Source organism: Mercenaria mercenaria, chromosome 15, assembly GCF_021730395.1.
Source record: "Mercenaria mercenaria strain notata chromosome 15, MADL_Memer_1, whole genome shotgun sequence".
Lineage (NCBI taxonomy): Eukaryota > Metazoa > Mollusca > Bivalvia > Venerida > Veneridae > Mercenaria > Mercenaria mercenaria.
In genome coordinates this window covers 12207493-12222801 of record NC_069375.1, presented here as the reverse complement: position 1 = coordinate 12222801, position 15309 = coordinate 12207493, and the positions used below count along the sequence as shown (strand labels likewise).

The window sequence follows — 15309 nt, the reverse complement described above, 5'->3', positions numbered from 1 at the left end:
ACATACGATCAATGGTTTCGATGACAACAAGGAAATGCTGAAATCACATACCGAAGGGCCATTGCGTGTCCACTGCCTAAACAGTATTACGTAAATGTTAATTACGCGTGTATATGTACGAGAACGGGCTAAGACTAGCATACAAATTCAAAGCAGAAATTTTTCAGCCGAATCGCCATTAGTCCATTGACTTAACATAGTACATAGTTTACGCTTTTAAATACGCGACAACCTCTCTGTTATCTTCGTGTTCTGAACAGACCATCCTAAATAGGAATCGGAAAACGAGCTCGGTTTCATTGGGTGTTACTATCTTCTTCAGTAACACATCAATCAGCGCTCATCAATCAGTCTCAGCACAATACAACAATAGTTAATGAACTTTCTACAATATCTTGATTCAATAATTTTGCTTCAGTGGCTCCCCGTAATTGAAATATCGCTTCTCCAGAATTTACCATTTTAACGTTTTTGTCAGCTGAAAAGCAGGTCCTAAATTTTGGAGATTTTGGAAATTTTGGAGACCGTTGTTTTCTTTAAGCAAACGTCATATATACTGGATACTAAAACATGAAACAAGTGTATAGGAAATGGACTGTTATATTAACACTTTCTACTATAGCAATACTTTTGCCGGTATTTACTGTATACAAAACTACATCCGGCAAGAAATTTTTGCTATGGAGTGTAAGGAAAACGTTAATGTTTTTTATTAAGGATCATCAATTGAACAGGTTGTACGAAGGGCGGTGTCTCGTAGAAAATATGTACAGAAGAATGGATTTTAATCAGGAGCAGTGTGAACTTTGTGAAAACACAAGGCTTGTAGAGATAAATGCTACCATGGCTGATGATATAAGCGACTTTGTCCATCTGGACATACCAATTATTGTGAATAAGTCGTCGTATCGTTTTGATCATGATTTAATTGAGTTTGCTTCCGTTTTTCTTTCAAATGAAAAGTTGGCATTGTTCCAACCATGCCAATTTAAATCGAACCTAAAGTCAAAGGTTGGAGAACTCAGGCAACTGTTACAGATGGTTTCGACCGGTAAAGTGACGTCATTTTATGCATTGTGGGAAAACTGTGATTATGAATCACTCAAAGCGTTCAGGCGGTTTTATGTGCGCCCTCAGTTTTTTGGAAACAATGTTCAACTAACCGGAACAAATTGGGCTTTGCTTTGTTCAAATTTTGAAAGCAAAGCATTTAAAGAGATTGAAACATTCTCTCAACTGGAGACCGTGTTCGTGCAGAGAGGAATGGTGGAAATACGTCTGGTTCCCGTTCAGCCATGTTTGGATACATGCTCAACATTGTCAGCGTATTTATCAAGTGGCGAAACATTAGTTTTTACTGGGAACCTGTACAGTTTGTCACTAAGACCGGTGTGTTATGGAGATGAAACTCTACTTGTTGGTGTTGGAGGATACATTGACTAACAAGAAAATTCACACTTGTATTGTAAAAGTATAGGCCTACTATTTAAGGTAGTTACCTTTCACAAATACAATTGTTTTTCAGTGAATAACCAGCGTTTGGTATATTTCATCATTTTTGTCAACTTAATCTGTATTTTGGACAATTTTCTGTTACATTAATATTTTACTATTTTCAACTTGATTTCAGTTATACGACTAAGGTTTTATTGCATTTACCGTGGCAATCTAAAGTCTTAAATATATTCCAAATATGTAACCAAGCAAAATGATAGCAGATCTGGTTTTAACCTGTTCATGAGAAATGTAATGAAATGAAATTATATGACTAACAACCAAACCAGGTAAAAGCTAAGCTGTGGACATTCTCGGAAGAAATTACTGTAAAACTGAGTATTTTCCTTATACCCATATACCTGCTTGTAGACACCAAATCAAAGAGAATGTTTGCCCTTGTATGTTTTGGATGGCATAAATTGAAGTTCAGATAGCTGTGTGGGTCAGTTGGTTTACGGCAAAGGCCTATATCTTTTCATTACTAGAATGTCTAGAATTGGAATAATGGTAGATCACATTCATTCATGATTTGCATACTTTGGTGAAGATTATTAATTTCATTTCATATGTAACCAGTTTTATCCGTGTGCTTAGTGTTAGTAAACAGTAGCCCAATAATTGTGCTAACGTGCTAATGTTGTTGATTGTTGACGTATTGCTGCAAAAACGTCATTTCTTGGTGTATGCGGGATGTAAGCAAATGGATGTTGGTGATTTTATTGGGAACATTTACATCAGAAACTGGTCAAGATTGATTTGTGGCACAGATTTTTTATTTTTCATAGTGGTTTCGTGAACAAGATAATTATTATTTAAGATCCGCTAAATCAACAAGAATCGAGCTTATCGACACTATTTTCACGTGATGAGATGAAGTTTCAACCAATTCGTCTTATTGAATTTATTCAGTTGCTAATCTGTACACATGTCCTTGCATTATGCTGTACGCGATTGTCTGGCTAAAAAAAAACACTGAATACGATTTACGTTCACTGTATCATTTTGTAATCAAAGTATGCATATTACGTTCAATAAGCATTTATTACATAAAATTCGAGCGTATTTTAGATCGCCTGATAAATAAATTGTAAATTTCATTTCATCCTTTCTGATTTCCACCTATTTTGATCGAGAATTATATATACTCTTGATATTACATGTAATGGTACAACTATTGAACCAACTTCTACTGTTAAATATCTTGGTGCATCCCTTGATCAGACCCTATCTTTCGATTCAATGGCTCGCTCCATATTAAAAAAGGCTAACGCAAGGTTAAACTATCTATATCGGAAGAAACGTTATCTTACTCAACACACCAAGAAACTTCTTGTCATGGCCCTAATCCAATGTCATTTACGCCTGTTCTATATGGTACCATAGTCTGACTCAGTTACTTAAATCCAAGCTCCAAACCACACAGAATAAGTTAATGAGGTTTGTTCTGGACCTTGATGCTAGGTCGCACATTGGCCCAGAGCACTTTAAGTCTCTCAACTGGTTACCAGTCAACAAACGTGTAGACCAGATTATCCTGTGTCATGTTTTTAAGATAAAAAATGGGTTAACCCCGGACTACATGGGAGACAATTATATCCAACAGTATACTGTTCATTCATATAGGAGGCTTTGGGTTAAAGTCCTTTTTCTTTTCTGGTATTTCTCTATGGAATAAGTTGCCTGCTAGTATAGCACAGACTGAGAAATTACCTGTTTTTAAAACGTTAGTAAAGAATTATTTACTAGACAGTTTAGCATAATTACTTTAATGTGTTTTAATAACTATTTAATGTGTTTTAATAACTATTCGTATGGCCTTCGATGTATGAACATTTTAATTTGAGCTCGCATTTTACTTTTTGATATAGTTGTGCAATTTCCATCTAGTCACATAATTTTTTGTTTGATATAGCTGTGTAATTTCCATCTAGTCACATACTTCAATTTCCATCTAGTCACATAATTCTGTAAACTCTGTTATGCTTCTCTATGTCATGCCACCAACACAAAGGACCACAATGGAAATAAGAGTTTTCTATTTTTTGTGTAATCCTTGGTGACGGTGTGCCTGTCATGGCTATTTTTAATTTCATGTATGCATTATGTTATTATGTTGTAATTACTATACATGTTGTTTTTAATTGTCCATGTATGTGCACTCCTTACCAAAATAAATCTATCTATCTATCTATCTATATTCAACGGATCCAACAGGATGTCATAATTCACGAATTCATTGTCAAACATGTGAGTACCTTTATCTCCCGTTCTACCGGTAGGTCCTTTTTCCCCTTTCTCCCCATTCGTGCCGCGCGGACCACGAGGTCCATGCCAGCCAGAGGGTCCCTCTAAACCTCGTGCACCAGGATAACCTTTTTTTCCAGGTATCCCGTATAAACCTACTTCTCCTTTATCACCCTTTTCACCAACCGGTCCATGTTCGCCTTTCAAACCTTTAGTTCCAGTCGCACCAACCATGCCTTGTTCTCCTTTATGACCCTTAATACCGTTGGTTCCTTGCGGCCCCTGTGGTCCTTCTTCACCTTGTGAACCCTGTTGCCAAAGGAAGCATTATTAATCATTGGAACAGCATTCGAAAATGTATCGGCTTCGTCGAACGCAATATAAATGGAAATTCTGATCATACAATAACACATACGCAATTATGAGAGGGGTAATACTAGTAAACATAAAAAATTGTTCTCTTTTCGATAGTATCATGTTTTCATATTTAGACATATTTCATATATTCTGTAGATTTTATCATTAATATATATAAAGTTGTGTTTTTTATCCTGGTCATTAATTCAATCATATAGTATTTTGCGTTTGTAACTAAATCTTAGAAAGAATGAAATATGTATTGAAACAAGACATAAACTATTGTTCTATTACTTCCGCGGTCAATTTAATTTATATATGATCACTGTGTTCACTGTATTAAATGCATATTTCATTTTTGAGTTACCTATTTCACAGCAATGTTAAAGAACACAACAGTATAACGAGCCATAACTAGAATATTAAATGTTTTTGCTAAACTTCTCTCTATAATTGTATCTATAATAATATGTTTACTGCACTTACTTTTCCACCCTTCATTCCCGAAGTCCCATCTGTACCAGGATCTCCCTTATCTCCTTTTATTTCACCTTTACTGATGTCTATAATATGTAAAAATATCTGTAAATGGTATATGTAAAGAACAATAATGTTTATCATCGAAAATCGTAATCAAAGTTATAGATTGCATTCTTTGATACCATAGTACAATAATGTCTATAAGCATCATAAGAATCGTTATAATTAAAGTGAAAAATAAAACTAACATACTGCTTTCGAGTTTTTCTATCCTGGAATCCAGAAGTACAGTTGCAGCGCGGTAAAGTTTCGAATCTCTACTTAGTGTACCATTTCCGGTGTAAATTGAACAAGAGAATCCTTCAACAATTGTTATTTCTGTTGAGGCGTCTTGTTTTTCAATTTTGCTATTGTTCTCTCTTAGGTTAAAATCAAAAGCTTGAAATGTAGATTTTCCTATGTTCAGAGTAGAAGTTGTAATATTGTATTTGAATTCTCTCTTTATGCCATTAAACCTTTCTTCTACCTGACTTTCAAACTGATGATTTAATATAAAATATGTGATCACTCCTGAGGATATCACGCACAATATACACAAAAGCCCAGTAAGTGCATACAATTTTAACTTTTCCATTTTACACCTGTAGAAAATTATTCACCTTTATCTGCAAAAACCTGAAATAAGTTATCTTCCAATTTCCAATTCACAAGATATTGTTTATAAAATCTAAATGCAATATAATCTCAAGAACAAGTCTGTCTTGTAAATTCAACTGTTTATGAAAACCCTCGCAGTGTTTACATTCTGTGCTCTGAACGTAACAGATAAATCTGGCGTTTCCCATGATTTTTCTCACTCTTAAAAACATTATTTGGATTATGGTACAGTGTATCTGATTTTGCAAATAAATTTTGTTGATTAATTTCAGGGCAAAAATCAAACTGTGGGTAGGGTGGAAGAGTGAGGGGATTTTGTGGGCAGGGTTGATAATGTGATACTATGTACTTAACTGTAAAATTCCAACAAAGAAATAGAACCCATGACCAGTCGTTCGTGTTCTGATGTACGGTAAAAACACAGGAACACTGCTTATGTTACTTGGCTGCGGGCGTATGATTAGTTACACAAACGGGTTAAAGTCTGTACCCTTTATATGAATAGGCGTTATCAAGTTCGGTGCAGTTCGCATTGTTCGCATGTGCATCGGGGGTTCGATCCTCGGGCGGCAAGGTCTTTTTATGTCGCATATATCATACACTTTCCTATTACAAAAATAATTATATCTTGTAGAAGCTTTTACTTAAATGAGTCTGACTGAACTGGGCTTGGCTTATTTAGCCTATAATTTTGACTGAAGTTCACTTGTCGTTTTTTATATCTGGTATCGTGTCGGCAACTATCTAAATACAAATGTTAAATTTTAGCTTTTTACACTTATACATAAAATATATGTTAAGGATGTTAAGGACACAACGTGTTTTAATGACATTATCTCAAGCGATCGAAATAAGATGTCGTGTGTTCGGGGTAAGATGTCGTGCGTTCGAGGTAAGATGTCGTGCGTTAGGGATAAGATGTCAAGTGCTCGAGATATGATGTCGTGCAATCCAGATAAGATGTTGTAAGTAGTTATATACATGGGGTTTCTAAGCCAATCTGACCCCCCCCCCCTGACCCCTTGTCCCTATTCTATAAGTGGACTTTAACCTTGCTTTAAACTTAAAATACTAACTTAGTACCCTTGATACCCTGAAAATCTTTTAAATGCCGGACAATTTAAAATCCACAGGTTTTAAACCCAGTAAAAACCAACTAAAAAGTTTTAGATACATATGATATAGATGAGTTTACAGAATAAAATATATTGTTTGAAAGAAAGAAGATTTACTGATAAACTGATAATATAAATCCTTATTATGTTACAACAAAAAACGGGAGAAAAATGATAAGGGCTACTTGTTCATCTTGTGGAAAAATGAAATCAAAGTTTGTTAAAAGTACAGGGGGTAATTTAGACATTCACAAAGCAATGTTACCTTTATTACCTAAGAAAGGTTTAACACTTCCAGGATATAATTATTGTGGGCCAGGAAATCCCCTAGATAATGGACCCCCTGTCAATGAACTGGATGCAGTATGTATGGACCATGATTTTTGCTATGACAGTGGTGTAAAAAAGGGTACATGTGATAAGCAAATGCTTTCCAATTTAAATAAAACTAAATCAAAAACATTTGGAGAAAAGATTGCAAAAATTTAGTTGTAAAACCAGCTATCAAAACGAAATACACACTTGGTCTCGGACAAAAATCAAAAAACGGGAAAAGGGGGTAGAGTATACCCCCGGAATCACATGGAGCGATGAATTAGCAGAAGAATTACACAAACCAATTAAAAGAAAATTTATGAAACGAAGAGTGATAGTTAATGATATTGATGATACTTGGTCAGCTGATTTAGTTGACATGCAAGCTTTTTCAAAATATAATAAAGGTGTAAAGTACTTGTTAACCGTTATTGATATATTTAGTAAATATGCTTGGGTTATTCCATTAAAGAATAAAACTGGAGAATCTGTTACTGAAGCATTTGAAAATAATTTTAGAAGGACGATTACCAGTAAATTTATGGGTAGATGAAGGAAAAGAATTTTATAATAAAAAGTTTGAATTATTTTTGAATAAAAATAAGATTAATATATACCATACATTTAATGAAGGAAAGGCTGTAGTAATAGAAAGATTTAATAGAAGTTTAAAAAGAATAATGTGGAAATATTTTACAGCAAATAATACTTATACTTATTTAGATAAGTTGCAGGATATGGTTGATAAATATAACAAAACAAAACATTCTAGTATAAAAATGACACCAACCGAACCTAGTAAAAACTTAATTAAAGGTACTGTTTACTTTAATTTATATGGTGATTTAAAAATACCAAAGAGTAAAACAAAATTTAAAATTGGTGATCGAGTTCGCTTAAGCAAACTTAAAAGATATTTTGAAAAAGGATATACACCAAACTGGACAGAGGAAATATTTATAATTTATAAAATTAATAATACAAATCCCAGAACCTACACTATTAAAGATTTAAATAATGAAATAATTCAAGGTTCATTTTATGAACAAGAACTTTTACCTACTACACAAGAGGTTTTTAGAATAGAAAAAGTTATTAGACGAGACTATAAGAAAAAACAAGCTTTAGTAAAATGGAAAGGTTATGGTGAAAAATTTAATAGTTGGGTACCATTTAATGAATTGAAAGAAATTTAATTTAAAAAATATATTATATAAATGAATCATAAAAATTTAATTTCTAATAATGGAATAGAAACAATAGATCAGTTAATCATTCACTTAACCAAACTAGCTGCTGCTTACAGAAAAAGTTATAAATTTTGTGGGAGAGTAAGTACCGGATTATATATTACAGCAGGTGTTTTTGGTTGTTCAGCTGCATTAGCACTTGTTCCAGCTATTCCTATATTTGTAGCAGTTGCTGGCGCTGTTCCATCAGTAATTACCATATTTACTAACAGACTAAAACTTGACGACAAGAAATTTATTTTAAAAGCACATCATCACAAAATAAAACAACTAATAACAAAAGCACGGATTGGAAAAGTAAATAAAGAAGAAGAGAAACAAGTTATTCAGGATATTTTTACAATACTATTAGAAATGCAGAAAGAAAAAAATATTCAATGCCTTTTGAAACGTATATGAAGGAATTGAAACTTAACGGATATAAAAGTAAAAAAGAAGAAGAGTTATATTAACTTTAATTAAAGATTTTTTTCTATAAGTATTTTATATAAATGAGAAAAATTATATCAGTTGAAGGTAATATTGCATCAGGAAAAAGTACGTTTTTAGATATTATTAAAGAATATAATCCTAATTTTAATATAATTCCAGAACCAATTCACGAATGACAAAATGTTATGGACCCAAGTTATAATTCATATAACCTTTTTGAACTTGCTGCTCAAGAACCTTCCAAATATTTATTTCCTTTTCAGCTAACAACTTTAAACAGTCATATAAAAATGTTATCTTCTGCTCAACAGTTTGATGGTGTTTCTGTCCTTGAACGTTGTTATTTAACTAACAGTAACGTTTTTACAAAACAACATCACGACAATGGTGTTATAAATGACCCCGAGTGGGCAGTATACAATCTTTTCTTAACTGATCATATTATAAAACCATACGGAAAAAATCTAATTGATGGATTTGTTTATGTTAAAACCGACCCAGAAATATGCTTTAAAAGGCTTCAAAAAAGAAACAGAACGGAAGAAAATAGAGTTGGTTTAGATTATTTAGAAAAACTACACAAATTACACGAAGAATGGTTAAACAGAATTTTTCAAGAAGGTATTAAAATTTTAACAGTTGATAACAATTTAGAAAAAATGACTTTAAAATCTTATTCAAAAGATATAGATAATATTACCTATTTTTTAAATGTTCTTTAGATGCGTTTTTAGAGATTTTTTTCTATAAGTATATTATAATATGATGGTTAATAGAAAGGTAGATAGAATGATTATGTCAAAATTATCTAGCACTTTAGGAAAATAATAAAATCCAGGCAAAAATTCATATAAGAAAGTTCTTAAAAGAAGAAATGTTATTAAATCAAAACTTGATCAAATAGTTAGCGATGAATATACAAATTATGTTATTGATAAATTACAAAATGTTATAGATCCTTATCTTTTAAAAAATAAATTATTTGAATGGAACTGTGGTTGTCTATTAACTGAAGAAGAAAATGCTGAAAGTTTAAATGTGATTGCCCCCGCCCAAAATAATATTCGAAACAATCCTAAAAAGTTATTGTAACCGACTGTGATACTAATGAAGAAAAAACATATAAAACAATTATGCAGCTTCTAAAGACCTTGGTATTAATTCTGGGTTAATAACAATGTGCTGCAAAGGAAAAAACCCGAGAAAAAATGTGGAATATCAAAAACTAATGGAAAAAGATATAAATTTAAATATTTTATTTCTTCTTAAAGATAATTTAAAACTTTATTTGTTTATTATTTTTTAATTATTTTTTAAATCCTTTTTTGCCTTAACGAATTTTATTTCTAAATATAATATATAGATGGAAACCGAGAGATCTACAAAACATTATTATAAGAAATTTGAAATTAAAATTACATATAGACAAAATCCAAAGAATCAATTATATTTAACTATAAACAACTCTTATGAAATACTTAAATCTGAACTTAAAACTTAAAAGGTATAAAATAACGTTGTTTTAAAAATAACTTTTGCAAAAATGGATAAAACTGATACAATATATAAATCAGTTTAAATTTTAATCAAAGGCTTTAGAAATTATTAACACAAACGAAATAAAAAAACTTTACATCAAGTTTTTGATGAAATAATAAATAGAATTGGTAATTGGATTTCTGAAGGAAGTGGTGGAGAATAGAGCCCAGTTGATGCTCATTATATAAATAGATATAAGTATAGTCCTTTGGCTTTCAAGTTATTTAGAATTACCAAAATTTCATTACAAAATTCAATAAAAGGGTTTAAATAAAATAAAGAATGATGATAACGAATGTTTTAGATGGTGTCTTTTAGCTTATAAATTTCTGTAACAAAACATTCTGAAAGAGTTTCAAATTATAAAAAACATATAAACGATCTTGATTATACTGGAATTAAATTTCCTGTTACATTAAATCAAATACCTAAAAGAGAAGTTTTAAATGAAATATCATTTAATATATTTGGTTATGAAGAAAACAGTATTTATCCATTATACATATCAAAATATCAATACAAAGAACACTGTGAATTTGCTAATTATAATGATAAAATAAACTGATGATGACTGTAAGCCCTCAAGAACTGTAGTCCAACATTATGTTTGGATAAAACTTTAATGACTAATGTTTAATAAAACCAAACATAAAGAAAAAAAATAATTTCTGTAAAAGTTTTTTACAACATTTTACAAATGAAAGAATATTAAATGAACATTTTCCCAAAATTTGTTTAGCTTTTAATGGTACCCAAGGTGTAAAAATGCCAAAAGAGGGAAGTAAAGTACAATTTAAAAATTATCATAAAGGTTTAGCAGTACCTTTTGTAATTTATGCTGATTTTGAATCAATAACTAAAAAAGTTTTAACTGCTTTACCATCAACTAAATCTTCATTTACTGAACCATATCAAAATCATATAGATTGTGGTTACGATAGAGGTCCTAATGCAGTTTATAAGTTTATTGAAAAAATGCTTGAGGAAGAGGAATATTGTAAAGAAATATTTAAAGAAACTTTTTAAAACAAAGATTTGAGAATGTCTAAAAAGATGAAAGTGAATTTAAAAAACAAAAGTTTGTCATATTTGTGAAAAAGAATATATAGAAGATTAAATCAAAGTAAGAGACCACTGTCATATAACGGGAAAATTCAGAGGAAGTGCCACTCAGAATGTAATATTAATTTTAAACTAACACATAAAATTCCTGTTATTTTCATAATTTAAGAGGTTATGATGGTCATTTTATTAGGGCAACAAATAGGAAAGTTTAAAAAAAAGAAATTAAGTTATTCCTAACAATATGGAAAATATATGGCTTTTATGATTTCCGACTTGGTCTTTATTGATTCATTTCAATTTATGTCTCAATCATTGGATAACCTAGTAAAAAATATTCCAGAATTTAAATATTTATCTCAAGAATTTTGATTGTGAAAGCATTAATTTTTTTAAAAAACAAAAGGTTTTTTAATCCATATGGATTACATGGATCTTTTAAAAAAATTCAAAGAAACAGAATTACCTTCTAAAGAAGAGTTTTATTCAATTTTAAATGAAACTAATTTTTGATAATGAATACGAACATGCTAAAAATATCTGGAATAAATTAAAAATTAAAACAAGGGGAGAATATCATGATTTATATTTAAAAACTGACGAAAATAACTTTTAGCTGATGTATTCGAAAATTTTAGAAAACTATGTTTAGAGTACTACAAATTTAATCCTTGTCTTTATTTTAGTAGTCCGGGGTTTTAGCTTGGGATGCAATGTTAAAAATGACTGGAATTAAGTTAGATTTAATAACTGATATTGATATGTATCTTTTTATTGAAAAGGGCTGAGAGGAGGAATAAGTTATATTTCAAACAGATACAGTAAAGCAAACAATAAATTTATGAAAGATTATAATTCAAAAGAAGAAAGCAAATACATTATGTACCTTGACGCCAATAACCTTTACGGTTGGGCTATGTGTCAACCTTTACCCTCTGGAAACTTTAAATTTTATATCCGAAAAACAATTTAAAAAAATTTAAATTTGGGCAAAAGGTAAAACTAACTTTATAGTTGAATGTGATCTTGAATACCCAGAAGAGTTACATACTGTACAAAATGATTACCCTTTAGCTCCTGAAAAATTAAAATACCAGATCAATGGCTTTCTGATTATAGTAAAAATATTAAAACAGAATTTGAAATAGGAAAAAGTAATGTAAAAAAATTAGTTCCAACTTTAATGAAAAAACAAAATTATGTTTCATTTTAAAAATCTTGAACTATATACAAAATTTAGGGTTAAAAGTAACAAAAATACTAAAATATTAACTTTTGACGAAAAGTCCTTGGTTAAAAAAGTAATTGATTTTAATACTCAAAAAGATCTAAAGCAAAAAATTCATTTGAAAAGGACTTTTTTAAGTTAATGAAAAATTCTGTATTTCGTAAGACGATGGAGAATTTACGCAAGAGGGTTAATATTAAATTAACACATGATGAAAATTTTTTAAATTAAAAATACATAGCCAAACCTTCATTTGTTAGTTCAACGATTGTTTAACAAGAATTTGTTTGGTATTCATTAGAATAAAAGAAATTTTGTTATTAAACAACCTTGTTATGTTGGAATGTGCATTCTAGATTTATCAAAATATTAATGTATGATTTTCATTATAATTACTTTAAAAGAAAAGTACGAGGGTAATTGTAAATTACTTTTTCACTGACACTGATTCATTATGTTAGGGAAATAAAAACCAAAGATGCATATGAGGATTTTTATAAGGACAAAGATTTATTTGATAATAGGGGATTACGATAGAAATTTTCAAATTTTATTTTGATAATAATAAAAAAGTAATTGGAAATTTAAAGATAAAGCTGCCGGCATTCCATTGTTGAATTTGTCGGATTAAAAAGTAAATGTATTCTTATTTATTAGAAAATGAAGTTAATGTTAAAAAAAGTAAAGGAATTAAAAAACTTGTTGTTAAGAAAACAATAGTTTATAAAAATTACAAAATACTTGTTTAATTAAAACCCAAACTAATTACACCTTTAAAGTTATTCGTTCTGATAAACAAAAATCTTTCCCAGTTATGTTATTAAATAAAACATTTTTAAATCATGTTATGACGATAAAAGTTTAAAATTCTTGATAATGGTATTGATACATTAGCTTATTCTTAATTGATTAAAACTTAAATTATAGAACCTAAATTGTTAACTGAATATTCATAACGTTTAAGAATTAATATAAATAAATCATTTATTTTAAATTCATTTGCATAATTATAGAAATAGATTCTTTTTTTCTTTTATTTTTTTACATGATAACTTTGAAGAATTACATTTTCTTTATTTTTTATTTGTAATTTGCTTCTCCTTTATCTAATTTAATTGCATCAACAAGAATAATTAAGATGCAATTAAAATTAATTCTTACATTATTTACCATTTTGAACTAAACCAGGACTAGCATTTACAGTTTTCCTTTTGAAATAATCCCCCATCAGTATCTTGGGTATAACATGTTAAAAACAATGGAGGTTTTCTTATTAATTGTCTTTCTATTTTATCTACTTTTTCATTTATATTATTAAATATTCCCATTATATTAATTATTCCAGTTAATTTACATGTTCTTATTGGTTAAAATAATTTATAATAGTTTGTTCATTTTGTTTTACATTATTAATTTTTAGTATTTTATACAATAAATCATACAACGGTACTTTATCTTGTAACATTTTAATGAAAAATAAACTATGATATCCACAAAGTGTACTTGTTTTGTCTTGATATTGAACATTGTTGTATTTTACATTTAGTATGTACTTAATTACTTCTTTTGGTGGAGGAAGTCCAAATGGATCGAAATACATATTATTTAAGTAACAAACCCAATGTGTTACAGGACCAATAGAGTCGTCCAAATTTATAATTCCACATTCAACCTTTTCTTTTAATTTTAATAAATTATTTCTACTAAATACACCCCTAAAGTTTTTAATTTTTAATTGTTTTACCCATTGTTCAATTTCAAAGTTAGATATTGGTTTGTTTATAAATTTTATTTTCTTTTTACTAAATTTTATTTTTTTTTTACTATGGGAATTCGTCGTAAGGTCTTCGTGAGAATCAATCTGTAACCCTTTTCCCACTTAACAAAGATGTAATCAAAGGTATTCCTAGACTAGCAGCCAACATACCTAAAAACCCACCGTCTTGTTTTTGTTTTTGTTTTAAATTTTTAATCACTCCAGACCCTACTAGTTGCTTTCTTTGATTAGGTGTAAGATATGGTGATATCATATTTCCCCTTATCATTAGCTACTGAAATCATACCATTTCCAAGTATTTTACTAACACCATTACTGGCCAGTCCAGAAAGGGCTCCAATGCCTGAAGGGGCAAATATTTTTGGAGCTATTTTTGCTGCCATTGGGAAAGAATTTTTTTTTCCAAACCCAACCAGCTAAAGCTCCTAAAAATCCACCATTTTGACCTTGACTGGACATTTTTTTTTTGAAATTGTAATTTCTTATCCCTTAATTTTGCAACAGCTTTTTTAATTTGATTAATTGTGTTTTTTTTAAAAGTAAAGGGAATTTTCCCATGTAATTGTTCATTTTTTTAATCTAAAAGTATGTGGAATTTTATTATTATAAGCTTGTGCTAAATTTTTCTTTTGCCCATCTGTAAGGTTAACTTTATATTAAATATAATTTGATGTCATTATATATAATTTATATTTATTTTTTTTAAACAATAACAAGTTCATTTCCAATAGTATTTATTTCAACTGTTTCCTCATACAATACAATTGCGTAAATACGATATCTTGCAGTGGGAAGTGCAGTTAACTTAATTGTTATGTAATCTGCTTAGGATCTTCTGTAGTTACTTCCTTTTTATATTCCAAGTTAAAATGAACAAATCCAAAAAACTATTAAAGTTTGATCTATTTAGCAGACTTCCAGTAGTCTTTTATTTTGTTTATAATAATAATTAATTACATCATCATATATTCTTGATATAACTTGTATATTCTGTTTCTGGATAAAAAAACCATTCCAACTTCAAGACGACAAGAACTCAAATAAAATTATAATCATCATCTGCTGCATTAACTTTAAATGTATCTAATAAATGTGGGTTATGTTCTTGATTATTACTTTTGTCAGGTCGTTGTAAATAAAAAAATTTCATGTTGTGGTTTGTTACACCAGCCGTTATTCAAAAGTTGTATTAATCTGTTGTGTCAGTTGATTGCGTCATCATTTCCCGAAGGTATGACCATCTTGCTTTTGTAAATCTTTCAGCAATTAAATTAAGTCCAAATTCTTGAAAATTAAACGTGGAAACCCATAGAATAATTTTGTTACAATTACTCTACCAGCATCAGCAGCATTAGC

General features: G+C 29.7%; 1 protein-coding gene across 1 annotated transcript; it reads right to left on the bottom strand.

Annotated features, from left to right (window-relative positions):
- Window positions 1-2314: 2314 nt before the first annotated feature.
- Window positions 2315-5334, bottom strand: LOC123560005 (collagen alpha-1(VI) chain-like). Its single transcript, XM_053524030.1, has 3 exons — window positions 4831-5334; window positions 4585-4661; window positions 2315-4050 (listed from the first exon to the last, which is right to left on the bottom strand). Exons 1-3 carry the CDS (start codon window positions 5210-5212, stop codon window positions 3682-3684), a joined length of 828 nt encoding a protein of 275 aa, XP_053380005.1. The 5' UTR covers window positions 5213-5334; the 3' UTR covers window positions 2315-3681.
- Window positions 5335-15309: the final 9975 nt, after the last annotated feature.

Coding starts and splice junctions, on each gene's coding strand:
- LOC123560005 (XM_053524030.1), bottom strand. CDS start 5,212: ATGGAAAAGTTAAAATTGTATGCACTTACTGGGCTTTTGTGTATATTG. Junction 4,662..4,830: donor GATAGAAAAACTCGAAAGCA/GTATGTTAGTTT, acceptor TACATATTATAG/ACATCAGTAAAGGTGAAATA. Junction 4,051..4,584: donor CGGGAATGAAGGGTGGAAAA/GTAAGTGCAGTA, acceptor CTTTGGCAACAG/GGTTCACAAGGTGAAGAAGG.